The 18592-nt window shown below is 36.9% G+C and overlaps 1 protein-coding gene across 1 annotated transcript in view; it reads right to left on the reverse strand.

The window, feature by feature from the left end:
- Positions 1–18592, reverse strand: part of ITGBL1 (integrin subunit beta like 1) — a 141346-nt gene that overhangs the window by 15984 nt on the left and 106770 nt on the right. Inside the window, exon 8 of the mRNA XM_062580430.1 lies at positions 6039–6155. Within this exon, the coding sequence (XP_062436414.1) occupies positions 6039–6155 (117 nt within the window). The remainder of the gene's footprint in view (positions 1–6038; positions 6156–18592) is intronic.

Below are 18592 nucleotides of genomic sequence, written 5' to 3' on the forward strand. Positions count from 1 at the left end.
CCCAGTACTGATAAGCAAGACATATTCACAGCAATAAAACTGAAGTATATGTTATTTCATCAAGAGCAGAGGGCCTGAACTCTGGTAAGACCATGGCATGATGACTTATCAGCAGAGGATTTTGCATGTCACAGCAAAGGATGTCAACACAGTTGCAGGACATATATTATTCCCTTCCCTATTATCCCAACAGGAGGATTATAGCAATGGGGAAGTCAAAGCGAGGAAACACAGGCAACAGACATCAGCCTTGCCTACAATTTATGGAGGTGGAAGTGAGCAAAATCCTGAGTCAAAAGGATCATCGCAACCATTGGGCCCTAAAGGATGCAAAAGACATGTCTGAAAACCAGTTTGCTGTGGCCAGTCAAGAAGAACCCAATACACATGATGATGACACTTGATGGCTGCTGTCTTTTGTCCATCTTCCACACCGCATACAAGTGATCCTGGTCAGATCACTTGCACACAGATATTTTGGTGCTTGTAAGTATGTGAGTGAGAATGTGAGTGAATGAAATGGATGAGAGAATGTGTCTGAGTGGTTAAAATTAATTTACTTGGAGAACTTATAAAAAAAATGTTACCTTCCCCTCCTATAAAGTCTCAAATGGAGTTTTGTTACATTGATTTTCTAGAGGTAGAGAAGACAGAGGCATGAAGGCAGACTTGAGTTTATTACCTCAGTATTTCCTTTGAAGCGTAATGCAGCTCCTCCAGTTTCTGCAAACCTTTATACTACAACTAGAATTCACTCATTGAACTGATGAGTCAAAAGGCATTGGGAAAAGAAAAAAAAAAGATATTTGCTCTTGAATGACACAGAACACTCATTATAGAGTTTTATATATCTCTATGTCCTTACTAGTAAATCTTCCTCTTTTTTTTAATGTGTTTTCTTCATTGTACTGAGAAAAAGGAGAGCTCAAACTAACATTTGAGCATGAAATAGAGAGTTTTTAAAGTGCTCTTCCAGCATTATGGACTAATAAATGTAGTTTCAAATAGTCTTCCCTGTAGCTCATAGTCTGCAACGCAGAATCATACTTTGATATCAGCAACCCTCATAAAATGCAGTCATACTGAGAGACCAGTTCTAGCTCATGAAAGGCTCTCACTGGAGAACGAGATTAAGTGACAGGATGTGACATGACAGGTCTTCCATTTCACAACTGGATTCCCTGCAGTGTTAGGATTATAGATTGATGTGCTTTGGTCAGAACAAACAGTTAAGAAGTCAAAGTGAATTTGCTCACTGGAAAATGAACAAATCAGATTTTTCAAAGTATTCTATTGCCACCAGTCAAATATCTGTTTTACTAGGATGACCAGAGGTTTAGTTGTTTCTGAGTGTTGAGAACAGGGCAAACATCTGTGACTAAGTACCAAAAGGTCTCATCAAAACTGACTGTCTATTTGCTAGCCTAGTATATGAAGCACAGACTGAAATACTGACATGAAACAATATGGAAACATAATTTTGATGCATCTCTGGAACTAACATAGAGGTTCTGCTATGAGTTACTTTTTACAAGTTCCAACCTATACTAGTAGTCCTAATGAAGAACCTGTGTGGTGTGTCAGACATTTTTTGGGGTTATTTTGCTATTAAGCAGCCTAATCCTGCACCAAATAGTAGTAAGTAGAGGACCTACAAGGACTTTAAGTTGGTTCCTTCAGCAATTGCTACTTTACTGTAACAAGAACTCAGAGCTAGGCCAATAACGGCCTGAAGAACAAGTCGAAATGAATAGAGTTAAGACTAATATCTGATCAATTTCAATTCGATTTTTATTGGAGTCATCAATTCTTGTTGTCTGCTACTCTCTGTCCTGAAACAGAACAGAACATGTAGGACATAACAGTCAAGTCAGTGAGATGCCGCAGCCAACAATGACATCACTGAAAAATATTACTGGACACAGTAGGGAACAAATAACACTCTTAAACTGAGGGTACATCTGCAGCTAGCAGCACAGCCATAATCTCAGAAAAAAAAGAGACGTCACTCTCCCCAGGATGCAGGATAAGTAAGCATCAGGCTTTGCATACATCAGTGTATGCACACCACTGTGCCAAGAAAGAACTCACGCTGGCACACAATGATTCTCCAGTCATGTATGGTGCTGCTGTTGGCACCAAAATGCTACAGCATTTAACCTGAGTGTGAAAGAATCAAAGAATCGGGTAAAGCCAAAGAAAAGATAATGCAAAATACTGCTGTGGATTTGCATTGCAATATACCTGGGCCACCAGGATATCTATATAATAATAATAATAATAAAGAATCTTTTAGTCTTTTAGTAGAAAGTACCAGTCTCAAAAAGGCTGCATGAGACACCTCCTCTAGCCATTGCATATTAAGTGTCTGTGCAGAGGCACGGACCAAGGCAGGGGTAATAGCAGAGTGCTGTGAAATCTGTGCTGAGTCCTACTGCACCTTCTGCCTTTGTGAAGACGTAACATCTCTATTCCTGGTACTGCGATGAGGGGCAGCTGAAATTTTAAGCAAATGACTCACTGCAATCATGCAGAAACATGGCAATAGGGTCTCACTCAGTTGTACCCTAATTTATCACATCCTTTGCTCTACGTCTTTCTATCATTGCATGGACAGCTGGTCTGGAAAGCAAGCTATTAATCAATCTCTGCTGGTCAGAGGAGGCTAGTGACAATTCTTATTCAAATCACTTAGGTTGTCATCTGCATTTCCCATTTCAGCATGCATTTAATCTCGAAACACTGGTCTTTCTTCCTTGTACTTACAGGCACTCTATGTTCACTGTCAGACCCTGCATGTTCACAGCATCCAGCTTCTAATTCTCCACAGCCAGTGTTACTACAATTATTTCTTCTGCAGTACCAAGAACTTACATCCTGACAGTGATTGCCTAAAAGTTGTGACAGTGATAGAAGAATAATAAAGAAAAGAGAACAAGGAAAGAGGAAGGGATAAGTAGCTCAGCAAGAAATGTCAGAGCGTCCAGTTGGTATGAAACACTGGACAAAGGGAAGACAAACTGGAAAGGAAGACAGAGATGTGTATGCCATTAGCACAAAATTAATGGGAGAAGTTCTGCTAACAGGTAAGTTGCAAAAGGGGAAAGGAAACAAGGTTCAAGTTGTAGGATCTGCTAAAAGGGGAGGAATGAGAAAAAAACATTTATCAAAGGAAATATTGAAAATGTGATCAGAAGGATGGGAAGGGACAGGCAAGCAAAGCATCTGAGAAATAAACAAGGATAGGTCTGAAACTATCAGTAACATCAGAGGCAAGAAGGATAACAATGGAAAAGAGTCCTACATTTGGTCAGGAGGTCAGTAGAAACTGCGGGAAGAGAAGTTTCAATAATAAAGGTGCTGGAAGCAGAGTGGAAGATGCCCAGAAAATGCATAAGGAGTAAGTAGCTCATTTCATGAGTTTGAAAATGAAAGGATTTCTGGTCTTAAATGGTGAGTTCAGAGACAGCTATAATCAGGACTTTCTGAAGATACAGAAGATGTAGACATTCTTGTACTGAGTACTTATGCTTAAGTAGATGCTGCCTTAAGTTACTGAAGCTTAAGGAATTGAGAAGGAAATAAATTATGTAGAAGAGGGTTTGCCTCTTGAGATAGGTGGGCCACAAGCACAGATGAACACAAGTCAGAAGCAGGGGCAGAGAGAGTCAGGGTTGGGGGGGAGGAGGAAACTGCTCCAGAACTTAACTGAATTTGATCTTGATTTTGGTAACATCCCTCAAATGCAGTGTAGAGGCAAAGAGAAGGAAAGTGGTACGTGGAAGAGAACTGAGTGGCAAGATGTTTGCTAGTCTGAATTTCAGTGCACTTCGGTGGAAAGAGCAAGATATGTGAAAATAAACACCTAGAAAAAATATCTGGAGTGATATTTAGAAGTAAAACATAGAGAAAAAGAAATAAAATATCACGACTACTCAGAAGCAATCTGACAATCATTTACCACAGTAATCCCAAAAGCTCTACCAAAAAAATCCAATAATGTTGAGAGGACAGTATCAGTAGTGTTATGACTTCTAATTCAGAAGACTGAGATGCTGGAGACCAGGTTCATCTTACAGACTTCAGTCAGCCACTAGAGACAAAAGTTGTTCTAGTCTTCTCTGAAGAGAGGCATTTCAGAAGTCAGTTCAGCTCTTGCTGGATTTAATGTACTTACGTAGATGTACTTACCTGACCTTATGATGTACTTCCAACTCTCCTTTAACTTACAAGGGAGCCCAGGCCAACAGGAATCCTGACTTTGACAGCTATTTTACAGTTTTGGCAAAAGGATCATAAATGTGCTCAACTCACTGGAATTGTGAGATTTACAGGCTGAGCCTGCTGAAGTCCTATCAACACACAGTGCACAATGTAATCTCAGAAAGGACACAGTAACGTCATTTCTGTTTTTCCAAGTAATTCTTGTTCACCTGCAGACAGTCATTACTAATTAAACTATCAGTTTGAATGAAAGTAAAAGAGCTGAGCTAAAACTACATTTGATTCATAAGTTCATGAGCTATTTTTTCCTTTCTATTTGTTGTTTCTAAATTAGGATAATTAGTTTAAAATATACTTTTTAAAATGATCTTATTAATATTCACGTTGTCATTGGACAAAATTATCTTGACTAAAGGGTAGGATTCGTTCAGCTCAGTGTGATCTAGTGTGACTCCTGCACAGTAAAAAATGAACACCAGCTCAAGCACTGAGCTGATTATTCATTTCAAGTGTGAGGTTCTCCAGCCAACAATGAAAGTTAACATTATCACTGTACTTTTGCTTATACAGAACAATGGAAATTTTTGTCTATAACTACTGAAATGTGCAACTCAGCAGTGTTATTATTAACATTGAAGCACTGTCATCAAATAATATAAAATCTGAATGACATAAATGACAGGCATATTTTTAATTGTGGAACATGTTGAGTTTTGTTTCCAGCTATTTTGACTTATGACCAATATGACTCAGCTTTTCAGTGTTCTTATTTGCTTTCATGTTCTTTAAACAACATCAAATTTCAACTTATTCTTCTTTCTGCACATTCATATTATTGAGCTACACTGAACGTTATAAACTATTAGTATTGTTACTTACAGATTTTAACTAGAATTTTCCATATATAACTACATTCTGCATGGCAGAGCCTTTGCAGAAGGCTCAGAATTCTTTACATGTACAAAGATCGTGTAGAAATGTAGTTTTTTCTTATGTAGAAATAAGAAGTATATTACAATGTGGCTTTGTTCATGCCAATGACTTTGATAACATCAAGGATCAAAGACTCATTTCAAAAATAAAGTCAAAAATATATAGAAAGGGAGCATTTAGGGCAACTACTACTTAAGTGTTTTCAAAATATCATATGATATTTATGCATTTAAATATATAAAATTAACTTGAAATATTGCTTAATACCAACTTTCATTGGAAAAAAACAATGAGTGAGATTTTCATTGTCAACATGAAAAATAACCTGCTGCGTGCAGAGTACTATATCAAAATATCTCAAGAATTTAGATTATTTCACAATATGCTTTTAACACAATGGCACAATAGTGGCTTTTAGAAATAGCAAACATCCCTATCACTGAATATAAAATATTCAAATGTATATTGATGGTCATTATTAACTTAAAGTCGAATACAGCATTGTCAGTAAAACACAGACAATGTTAAACAAAAAAACATAAAATTAGCTCTTTTTTCATTTCCTTTTAAGCATCTGTATTCTTCTCTAATGAACACTGATGGAAGTTGTGATACACTATAGCACTTACTTACATATCTATTATTAGGTGTATCTAAGCTGCTTCCTTGTTATTGTGTCTAAAGGTTTTAAATAAATATTTATTAAATTATTCAACACAATATTTATAGAGCTTTTTTCTTATAAAGATCTATAATCCATTATAAATAATCAATGATGTCAATATTCTATTGTGCCTTCAAGTTATAAAATCAGAGGAAAAAGAGAAAGTTACAAACTGCCAAATTTTATATTAATTACATTATATTAACTGAAGGCATACCCCCACAGACGTTGCCATCCAAATTTTCACATTGTCGATCATCACATTCACAGTTTTTACCATGAACTCTGTTGTCTCCTGGAGGGAAACAAGTGCAGTGGCCACATTCACATTTCCCTGTAGGAATAAACAACTGTCAGGGTCATGATTTCAATAAAATACATGAAATGAAATAAAACAATAAACTTATTCTACTTCCTACTTCTCAATTAAAAGCCACAAGTCACTATATTAGCTATAGTATACACACAAACATTCTTAAAAACCTCCCCAAACACTCTTAAAAACCTCTCCCTCCTCCATGACATCCAGAAGCAAAAATTATCACTGTTATTTCTGGGTGGAAGCAGTAACAATTAGCAATCACTGGAATTGTATCTGTTTCATTTCTCTGCTTTGCATAGCAGAGCTATGGCACATGTTTAACTGCGTAATTAACCTTTGTAATTAATCTAAAATATTTAGTACATACAACAGAAACTCCAAAATTAATGTGATTTAAAATAAATAATCTATGCATAAGGCTATCTGAGATGTTCTCTATTTTCAACTAGAATAACTCTTCAAATACTCTGTCAGACATTTGGAAAGTGAAAAATCTAGCACTTTTTTTGTCCAAACCTAGGGAAATAAAAGTATGAAGGACAATCTCTGCCACAGTCTCCCTTTCCATGAGCATCTTCATATGGGAACTCCATAGAGCTCCAAGGGAGAACGGACCTGGCCAAATTCCCACAGACTTTCTGCTCCAAAGTCCTCAGAGCAGTAAGAATGGAATGGCCAAATGGGGGGGGGGGGAAACACAGTCAAGGACCCTCTTGTGTTGCACATCTACAAAACACATTTAATTCAGGTAACATTATTTCCTTTATTTTCAAACTTCTGAGTGTTTGACTTCATATTTTGAAATTCTTGTAAAGTAATAATACTGTAAGAATGCACAAAATATGACACAAAACATAGATTAAAATAACAACAAATTTGATGGATTTCAGAAAATAGATTGCATGAAGAGAAGGTCCACCAGAGACAAGGACTGGCATGTGGAAAAGCCTGTTCTTCCGGAGTTCCTAATTTAACCACAGCAGGAGCGAGACTCACCACAGGCCTGGATAGTGCCGAGCTGACAGCAGAACCAAATTTACAGTAAGAGCAACTGCTGCTACAGAACAAAAGAAAACCCTCTAAGTACAGTCTATTGTATTTATCCAAGAATGCTCCTTGTGTGAAGCATTTTTTGAGCATTTGCTGAAATATTTTGCTGCACTGGAAAGGGCTGTTGAGAACATTAACAGAGCTTTTCTAGCTGTAGGTTTTGTGACAATTGCAGAACTCGGCAGAACTGAAAGTCTTTTCAAAATGCACAGAAATCTCAGTTGTTTAGGTATGCTGGGAAAGGATTTCTCAGGGCCGTTTTGTTACTGTGAAATATTTAAAGATACAGCTACAGTAGTTTTACAAATTGCTTTAAGCAGTACTAAATTATTACTTCCTTCATCATTCCTTTTACAAGTGTTACAGACTCAGCACCAGAAACATGAGAAGCAAATTTAGTGGTGGCACTAAATAGTTAAAACTTTGAACCATCTTAAAATGCATATTTTATCTTCAAAAGGACTAAGATTGTAGTTAGATCATTTGTAAAGTGGACTCACTCTGTAAAGCTAAATTAACAGAAAATTAAAACATTTTTGCTCAAGAACAATTGTCTACATAGGATGAAGCGGAGGCAAACCTTAAAGACTTAGTTTGTCACCATACAGACAAACTCAAAGATTAATGGCATTCTATAACAATAAATTTCAGGTTGCTTCCCAGAGAAAACCAGGAGAAGACATCTGCAGAGTGAGATTGCTTCAGCCATACTACTACTTTGTCAAATATATCTGCTACTTCTGCTAACAGAAGCTACACCTTATTCTGTGACCTGATTGCCTTATTCTCAGTTATTGTGATAACCATATTTGCCATACAAATTCAATCATTCAAAAGTAATTTGAAGCTCACATAATACTGAAGGGGATCAGCCCTGTACTAAACATACCCTTTCTTTGTCTGGAATAATAGGTTTACCATAGCAACCTGATTATAGAGGGAAAGCTACTGCCAAACACATCCTAAATTCTCTTTAAATTCCAGGGCATACAGAAACAATTAAACATACAACGACTGTAACATTCTGCATCTTTTCAGCCATCTGAGCAAGACCTGCACTTTATGACTGAAGAGAAATAAGTTCACCTTAGATATTTATACCAAGGAGCTTCCTCTCCTCCTTGCTGGATAGGGGCAATAAATTTCACTGCCTGAAGACTTCAGATGAAGAAAGCTTTATGAAGGAGGCTGTATTAGCTACTAGCAATGAAAAGCTTAATCTACTTACTACAGTGCAAGATTCCAAATATAGAATAATTATAGAAGACATTTGTCTATATTCTTAGCATTTTCTCACATTCTTTTAAAATATTACTTTACTCCCAAGGAAGTCAATAGGAGTATTAACTTATTACTGCTAGATAACTGTTATTGTTTGAAGACTGAAAAAAGATTTAGGCTCAGTGGGGTTTTATTTTGTTCTTAAAGAGAATATTAAAATCCGTAAGTGTTAGATAACTGAATATAGATAACTTACCTAGATGAATCTTTTCGAAAAACTGTGCCTTGAGGATTTAGGTTTAGATTTTATTTACCATTTACCATAGCATTTTTTCACTCTTCTTGTTGAACATTTATGAACGCATAACTAAAGACAGCCTAGACTTGCATTAAATCTGCTCTTGTGAAAACTGTTATGACCATTAGCTGCATGCATTCAGACCAATTTCCAGATCGATTGCCTGAAAGTCTCTTTTATACGTGTAATTTTCATTTTACAACACTATGTGAGAAGTATATATTTTGCATAGCAAATCATTTTTACCCAGTTATTGCCAGCAAAAGTATCAGGGAGAAAAAGCAATACCTTTCAATGTAAAAATAAACACTGAATATTAAAAAAGCATACTTCATTGTCTTCTCCTGTCTGCAACTTTGCAATATATGTGTTTTTTTGCTGTGTACAGTACTGAATTTACATCTTTTAATTTAAAATAAATAACTAAAAGTAATTTATTTTTCCCTTTTTTTGCATAAAAGAATACAGGTCCAATTGCAACCTTAGTTTCTATCGATAACTATTCATATAAAAAAATTAATTTTTACTGACTAGACAAAACATAATTCTACCTTGTACTTGGAGGGATCCCTGACTTTTAAAATGGAAGTGATTCTTGGAGCTAAAGGACTATTTCTGAGATGCCAAAAAAGGTTGTCTCTAGAAGCATCTTTAATTTGTGCAAAAGCATTCTTGAAACCTCTTTAAACACCTGAATGTCTGTCTGATCTCACAGAAAGTATGAAAATCTGGGAATTAATTTCTTGCAAGGATTTGGGGGAAGCAGAAGTAATGTTCTGCTAGCAGTATGTGAACAATGTCATCTGCAATCTCTAGTTACATTAGGAAAAAAATAAAGTTTTCTTCTCCTAAAAAAAGCTTTATGAACATATTTCAGTACAGTTCAGTCTGTCTCAAATGTTCCGATATGCCTGAAGATCTGTGACAAAACAGCTCGATGAGCCAGCATACTGCTGGTGCTAGCTTTTTAGCAAAAGGAGTTCAATGTCTACATGAAAAATGTGATTTTCCTGCTGAATTTGAATAGTTCCTTCTGCACCAAAGTGCTGCTTTACTACCTCAGAGCCTCAAATCTGGTTTGCTTTTTGTACAGAACCCTCAGCTGCGGTCTAAGAGCAAGGAAGATGCACTGTGCTCGTCACGACACCCCAGGCTTTCTCAGCAGTATCTGCATTAGTGGTTTCCTGGTGAAGACCACACCGATAGGAACAGAGGTGTATATGAGATACATACGTGGTTTGATGTCCTGTCTCTGCTGTGTCCTACATCATTAGAGCCTTTGCAGGAAACAAATCTTTCTACAGGACATAAAGCCAACAGCCTGGGAGAGGATGTCTTGTACGGCAATCTCCTTGCATTTGAAACATGAGATGGGAATACTGATGCTTTGGTATTCACATTGAAGCTGCCAGAATCAAGAAGGCTTTTCTTGATGTACATAGCATTACTCTATCACACTGATGGTTTTGTGGTAGTTCTTTGTTCTTTTGTAAATATTATGGCTAGACTTAGTCTTTCCTCATAAGGCTCAAGTAACAAGCAAAGTACCTTTTATTTCCTGCAACACATTTTGATATTTCAAAATGTTTCATGTAAAAATCATAGTGTTTGTTTGAAACATCAAAATATACATTTATCTTCTCAGATACAAGAAAGAAAGTGCACTGCAATTATAACAAGAAGAGCTACTTGTTCAGATTTGGTTTAGGAACTAACTTTCTGTTTCGAAATCAATACACAGAAAAACAAACATATGACTAAAATCTACTCATAAAAAGAGATTATTTGCAGCATGACTGACCCAAGACCTCAACTAAAGATATAAAAGCTCCAGAGAAGAGCTTAGCTGAATCATACAGACATAAAATGAAATGAAAATTGCTTTAATGAATCTAAAGCCAAGTTTCCAGACTTCAGATTTTTTGGACTACTTTTTGTGTGAAGAGCTTGGTATACCAACGTGAACTTTTAGCAGTAAGCTCATAGAATTTTATTTAAGTAGCATCAACACTTGCTAACGCATATAATTGTGTTAAATATCTGTATTTGCCTCACTTTTACTAACCTTTCCACAACCACTACAAGTGCTACTACCTTATTCACAGAGTTGAAGTAACTCTGCAATGAATTAACTATATTGCATGACTATATCACACACTTGGAAGATCTGTATCTGTAGCTGAAGAGTTCTTGTCCCAGGCTGCATCGTCTCACCTTAGCCCCGTAAGTGGCTTCAAAGGCCAGCATATTCTCACTTAGTGCTGACATTGATATCTCTGGTTTTATTTTTCTTCCCATATCATGTTTATAAAACCTACTCCAAACCTATGTTAAATGAGCAGTGATATTGGGGCATCCACTTACAAATGAAGCACTGCGAAAGGGAAGTGAACAGGCTGTAAGGCTTCACAAGGTATGTGCTATGCAGGGAGGGTCACTAAGGCTCTAAGCATTTTGCTGTGTACAGCTTTTCTTAACCTCTTCCTTCAGGAGAATACCTAAAGCCCCTCATCCACTCAACACCTAACTCAGTTTTTTGCAATGGATATTGGTATCAAGATTTGACCCAATTAAAAAAAAACGTACAAATTAAGAAATTCCTCTGCTAAAGTTGCCTGGAACTCTATGTCCCTATTGTACATACGCTTCATGAAGTTTTTCACTAGCACAAAGTACCAAGAGGTCCCTCACATAATAATTACATGCTTTCCTTGCTCAGACAGAAAACATTTCCCCCTTTTTTGATAGAATTGATTCATAATGCATATTATTAAAAAATGTACATGTATATGTATTAATGCAGATGTATTAAAAAAAAAAACTAACAATTTGCTTTTTCCTTAAGAAAAACAGAAAACAAGAACCCCTAAAACAAAAACTCTGGAGAAATAAAAGAATTATTTTATGTCAAAAAACAAAAGCCTCACAATAGTGTAAGCAACTGAATATCCAGGACTGTTAAAGCAAGGGTTATACAACAGCAATTGCAAATGGCTGAGACTTGCCCCCTGCGTCGGTATACACGGCATGTACGACTGGAAGCCTAATTGCACAGTTGGCATATGGTGTCTGAAGTAATGCTCTTCCTTTGTGACAGCCTAACAGTGAAATATTTCTTTAGACAAATCCACTCAGCAGCTCCACTTTACAGATTTAGCATCAGATAGTCTTTTACAGCTTTTACAGCTGATCAGTGCTACTGATTTGTATCTTTACCATGTTGCTTTCCCCCCCCCCCCCCCTCTTTCTTTAAACATTTGGATACGACGCACTGCTGTGCTGTTAGTTTCCTTTTCAGATTGTTAACTTGTTGACATCTGCTATCATCATCAAGCCTGCATGCCTCTTCCATCTGCCCACTCTCAGTGGCGGTGCTTTGAGGATATACTTCTTGAACGCTGCTATTGTGTTTCCATACAGCAAACAGAAGGAATTTCTAAAGGAGCTGCACTACGGGAGTCATCAAGAACGCTTCTGTCCACTTTAGAAAAAGTGGAATTCTAGTCATACGTATCATTTCTCCTGGTGACATCTTTCTAAAGTGTGACTTTGTCGTTGGGGACATATCCTTGACCATTCGTTCACCATATTAGGGGGACAAGTATAGTCATACTAAAGCAATTACCTCTACGTTAGAAAGCGATGAGCTAGTCAAAGTCACTACACAGAAGAGAGATGTGTGAAAAGGACAAAAAAGAGGGTGGCAAAACTTTCTAAAGAAATATGTTGTTAACACAGAGAATAGTGGCAATGGAAGAGGAGGAAGATCAATTGGGGGGAAAAAAAAGAAAGATTAGACAGCATGGAAAAAAATCACATCAAAGATGTAAAAAGCCTAGAATTTAGCAAACCGTAACCTGATTTTCATACTCTTCCTTCCCTCCCCTATTCTCTCACCCCAATAAAAACAGTTTCTCTTTCTTCCATCAATCTCTTTTCTTATTTTCTCTCCTCTTTTTATTCTCTTTTCACTTTGTCCAGTGGGCTCTCTTCCCCTTTAAAATGTTTCATTGCTGAGTACTGAACTTTTGTGCTTCTACAAATCACCTCTTCTTTCAGATCATTCCATGTTACCTGCCCCAGCTTGGGCTGAGCTCTGTTTTTTCATCTCTTTTTCATTCTTTCCCTCCAAAATGCTCAGTAATTCCAACTACCAAGAAAAACTACTGTAAAGAGATGCCAATAAATCAAATAAAGTGTACCCAGCATTCTACAAAGACTAACATCTTCTCCACAGAATACAAAAAATGATATATTATATCTGATTTAAAGGACCTGACTTGAAAATGCTTTTCCTTCACCTTGACAACTATCAGGAAAAATAAGTTTCATTTCCCTTTCAGTCTGTCCCAACTGTCTGATATTTAGCACAAGCAGCTATAAAATATTTTCTAGCAAAACTCAAACATAATAAAGAAGCACAATCCAACAGTAAAAGATACATGAAATATAAGGACATTGTTTAAGAAGCTGTGATTGCTTTTGAGCCATTTACAGTTTTATGCATTTGACAGCTTTAACATCCAGAGGATTGACTGCTTTCCCCTTTTTTACATGATCTGCCATGTAATGAGTCATAGCATTAATTCCACGGAGATATTTAATTTGCAGACTAACTTACTAGAAAATGTCAACTGCTTTGTGGAAGTTTAATCACCAAAATGTTAACCTTGTTCACTTCCTGCTGATGCCTGTTGTTTATTAGGTAGTAAATTTCAAGATATTTTAGGGTTGTAGTACAAGCCTATCTATTATAATATTTAAACTCCTAGACACACTGCTCTTTGAAGCTTTAGCCAAGATTAAAGAGCTGCATAATGGCAAAACAACAATATGAAAAGATGCAACTGCATAGCAACCATCAATATTATTTGCAGATAACAGACTGCTAAGTTCAGAAACCATGGCAACAAATGACATCACATGGTACCTACCTTATTGATTAGCTTTCACCTCGAGACTTTTTCTAGAAATGAAAGACATTACCTAGCAACTGCACCGTCTATTGAGTTGTTCCATGTTAAAATGCTCTTAAACACCACTTGTAAGTAAATTTTGCTTTTTGTTGCCAACTGGCCAGATTGTGCACTAGTCTCTCATTACAAGGCTGTCTATTTTATCTGTTATAAAAATACTGCCTGATGGCTCCTAAAATTTTTACCCCAAGTATAATTGCAACTGTGAAATAACACTTCCTGGTACACAAAAAGGTCGGCTCTGAGGAAAAGTATGGCATGTGTAATGAAGGAATTAAAGGCCCTGGTGTAACAGCTTTCCAAATGCAAACTTTATCTTTAGAAAACAACATAGCTGTGTAGTTCTACATTTCCCTTTCCTTGATTTCAAACATCAGTAGTCAAACCTTCATGGCAGGTTTCCTTGAATTCACAGATTTTGGGAGGAGCCCAGAGCAATAAGACAGTGAGCCAAGAGTTATCAAAGGAGACCTGCTAGGTGCGTTATGTGTGCACTTGTACAGCCTTCTTGATAGCAATACTCCGCTTTGCTCATGTCTCTTGATAGGACCCCATGAGCAAGCAGAAGCCCTGTCCTTTAAGGGTGAGTTACAGAAAACACATGTAATCATGAGCTTTGCATGTTTATACTCCTTCTCCTGTTTGGAAGACCTGAATAAAACCCAGCAATTAAAGACAGTCAGCAGTTTTTAGGCTTGTCTAAACACACACAGTAAGTAATTAAAGCCTGCCGGTTAACTCACACTATTCCTGCAATGTCGACATCAGAAAAGATAGATTTGTGATCACTCTCCAGACCTTCCTGACAAATACAACAACAATCTAAAACACTCAAATTAAGGCTGTTTATTTGAATTAGTAAACAGAAAGAACTGGTGTGAAAAGCCATGAAACTCCTCAGACTGACTTTGAAAATAGGTGTTTATACATTAAAATTGACACTAGTTCTAAGAGTAAGAAATCAGGTTTACAGTATGAGGTTCACCCAAAATTTCTAGGATAAGGACCAGTGCTACATGGGGCATATACACCTGCCAAAATTTCTGCTGTGACTAAAACTGACCTTCATTTTGCCAATCAGTCACAAGCAATACACTTACCAGCAATTTTACTACAGCTATGAAAAACAGCGGTCAGATGGTGCTGCCTGCCCCTTCACGACCTTCTGGTTTCCATCCTGACCCACATCTCTGACAGCTACTGTCTTTTTGTTCTCAGTGGGAGCAAACAGCTGAGAGCCAGAAACTAGGCATATAGAAGCCTCATCTTTGGGTGTTATCACCCACTGGAGAGGAGAAAAAAGGAAATGCCACTGAAGAGCAGAGGAGATCTCTGAAACTGACTGGTAACAAAGGACCAAGAAAGCATTTTGCAAATTATCCAGGGAACTGGCATATTACTGCGTGATGTGAACTACTGAGGATGCTAGAGAAGGTTTATATAACTTGCAGTTCCTCCTATAATTCCTCTCTCAAAAGAGAGAGGGAGAGAGAGAGTAGTAGTCCAGCAGTCAGCAGAAAGGATGCAAAGTTCTCCAGCAGACAGAGAATTCAAGACATATGACATGATATTAGCCCCTTGACAATTTCAGTCAATATGCTTTTGAGGAAAAATGGTCAAAGAAACTGTTAGCAATATGCTTGAAATTAAATATTATATCTCTCTTGTTTTAAAGATATGTTGTTTAAAAGTTACTGTTTAAGAAGTGAGAAATTTATCAACTTTTGTGTATGTAAAAATGGAAGTTTAAAATAAGAATAAGCAAATGTCAATTTTTAATAGCATCAGAAACATTCTGAAATCAAATGAAGCAAAAATAGAAAAGCTAAGGTCTGTTATATAAATCAGAAAGTAAGAGGATCCTTTACAATGGATTAAAAATGTTAAGACAGTAAAGCCTGGTAAGTACTGTAGGGAATTCTGTGATAAATTGAAAATATCTATCTTCTTTAATTCTGGAAGTAAGTATAGATATTACAAAGTACTACTTTGTCAATCTCCTTAGTCATCACAAAAGAACACAAATAAAAAACACATTTTAAAGGCCATTACTTTATTAAATATTAAAAAATATTAGAAATGATATTGTTAGCTTCAGAGGCAATCCTTTCAAGGAAAAGGCAATATTCCCTGCAATATTTTCTATCAAAAACTATCAGCAAAGCAGATAATCTTGATCAATGCTCACTCTACTGAATCTTCCTCAAGAACCTGAGAAGGTCACTGCCTTTGCAATATGCATGAAATGTTAATAAATCTGGACTGTGGTGGATCAAGATGCCAAGGAAAATCTGCTGAGAAAGGCTTGAATTTGGATTCACTGTTTCACATATCTTGGGCATCTAGAAGTTCTTAATCCAATACAGAGAAACTGGAAATATTACAGCACAGTTCATCTTATCCTGAAGTAGTTGTCTAAATAGGTACTTAGAAACAGTTCTTTTCTACAGTGAGGCTACTCCAGTGGTGAAGAAAGAATGAACCCAGTCCTTCAATAACTCAGACTTGTGAAGTAAATCCTGTGAAAGTCAACTGCAGTACTTTGAATCCTTAACAAAAGCTCACTAATAAAATATGCAATGACAAAGTCAACAAAGCAGAATCACAAAGGAAGTTTGATATGAATTTAAGGGTGGGAAATACTGCTGGGAGTTTTTTTCCTTCTTTTTACGCCTTTGCATGCTATTTTGACTGTATTTGACTTCAGAATGTCTCTGACTGTATTAAAAATTGACATTTGTTACTCTTATTCCATTTTCCATATATAAATGTTGACAAATTTTTCACTTTTTAAACAGTAACTTTTAAACAACAAGCGTAGGAAAAGTTCACTTAAGGAACTGCCAGGGTAGCTGAAGATGGGACTAGAGAAAAGAGGACAACATTAAAATGAGCAGTCACACTTCTGTAGATATCCTCTGGAACATGTGTATGTAAGAAATGTTATCTAACAGGCTCCACAAAATCAAAGATCCCAAGACTAAAGCTGCAGCTGATGAGGAAGGCAACATTCAGATGAGGAATGGAAAGTATGAGAGAAGAGAGAAGGCAGGATGAAATGAAAACTTGCAGACTTGGCAAACAGGAAAATTTACTCAGCAGATCCGCAGATGAGGAGCATGGGAAACGTATTGCCATGAAGTCAGGACAAAAAAGGAAACCAGACAGTAGAGAAGAAGCATAGTCAAAGGATAGATTTGTAGCACTCTAAACATCCTGAAAAACGAAATGAAGATGTGAAATGGAAGGAAAGAAACGGAAGGAAAGAAGAGTAAAGACATTGCAAGTGAGCAACAGACAATGAAGACATGTAAGAATCAGAGCCCACAGATGAATGATATATGGGAGACTGTGTGAAAAAAGAAACTGAAATGATCCATCAAAAGAAGGAACAAAGCGGAAAAAGAGAGCCTGAGACACAGCAGCAAAAAAAATAGTTAATCTAAAAATACAAGGGTTTCCAAGGATTATGGAAGGGATGAGGTTGAGCAGGTCTGAGGAAGGTACTCCAGGAAGTAGAAACCTAGGTGTCATCAGCAAAATTTTTTCAATCTGCAGAAAAGGTGTAGCATGAAAAGACAATAAAGAACAACAGATAGCTCAAGAAGCAGTAGAAAAAAAAAAGCTGTATTATCCTCTGTCTAAAAGCAAATGAACCTCTGTCCAAGTTAAAATGACTTTATCTACAGAAAAAGCCAACACATTTTCCATAATAATAAATAATCAACCCCATTTCCATAGGAAGACAGCTCTAATTAATCAAGATATTCACCTTGCTGAACTATGAAGTGATATATCATTTTACAGACCGCTGAGTCTAGAGAAAGAAACACTATCTCCTGCACCACCATGGTTCAAAACTTTGCCAAGTCATTTTGCTGTCTGAAGACGATTTTGCTCTCACTCTTATGGCCACCTTTCCTTTTATGTCCGGGGGCCAAATCACTTCTGAACCACCATGACTCACAAGGATTGAACAAGGGACATAACACCTAGGAGACAGGTGGCAGAAATATAGAGAATGTACCAACTTGGAGAAAAACACAATATGCCCACTGAGCTATTCAATCAGGTTTTGACTAAAACCTATAGATTTTGACTAAAAACCTATAAGCTTTTTTTTATAATTAGAAAGGGCATCAAGGATTGTGGCATGGTTGTACCTTCTGAGTCTCAGTACATGAATTTAGGCAGAGGGTTAACAATCCACTTTCTTGTCTACCAGAATGAAGCAGGAAGCATAATTACAGCACCCAAGAGCAGAGCACCAGAGCCCAGAGAACTAAAAGCAGTTGCTGAGCAAAAGGCATTATGAAAAACAAAACAACCTTTACCCTGCAAAAAGAAGAAATTTGTAGATTCTCTCAAATGAAGAAAGGCAAAATGGTGAAAACTACCCCCTAGAGCAGCAGGATACCATTCATCCAGCAGCATCCAGCTTGGACCCAGGCTACCAGGACAAGCACTGGAAATGAACCAGGCAGCTTTGCAGCAAGTGTAAAGTAGCATTTGTCCCTGGCTTTCACTAAGAGGGATTAAACTGGGATGAAAGACCAGATAGGAAGTAAACCGTAGTGGCAAGAAACATTGTTCCAGCACTAGAAAGCCATCTGTCATTTTAGCATTACATGAATGCTAAAGCCAGTAACTGTTTACACATATGGATTTTTATAGTCTATCCAGAATTCATCCCAGCCGCTGTCCAGGAAATATCATAGTTCTGTTTAGCAAATAAAATACTGCCAACCAGATTGAACACAAGGAGTTTGACAACTCCATTATACCTGATTTCAGATGAAAATCAGGTTCAGATGGAGTACTCCACACTTACCATAAATGTCTTATTAGAGAAATAAAATAGGCTTAGTATTACCGATTTAAATTTGTCAAATTACTTTAAACAA

The sequence above is a fragment of the Rhea pennata genome, chromosome 1 (assembly GCF_028389875.1).
Source record: "Rhea pennata isolate bPtePen1 chromosome 1, bPtePen1.pri, whole genome shotgun sequence".
Taxonomy (NCBI): domain Eukaryota; kingdom Metazoa; phylum Chordata; class Aves; order Rheiformes; family Rheidae; genus Rhea; species Rhea pennata.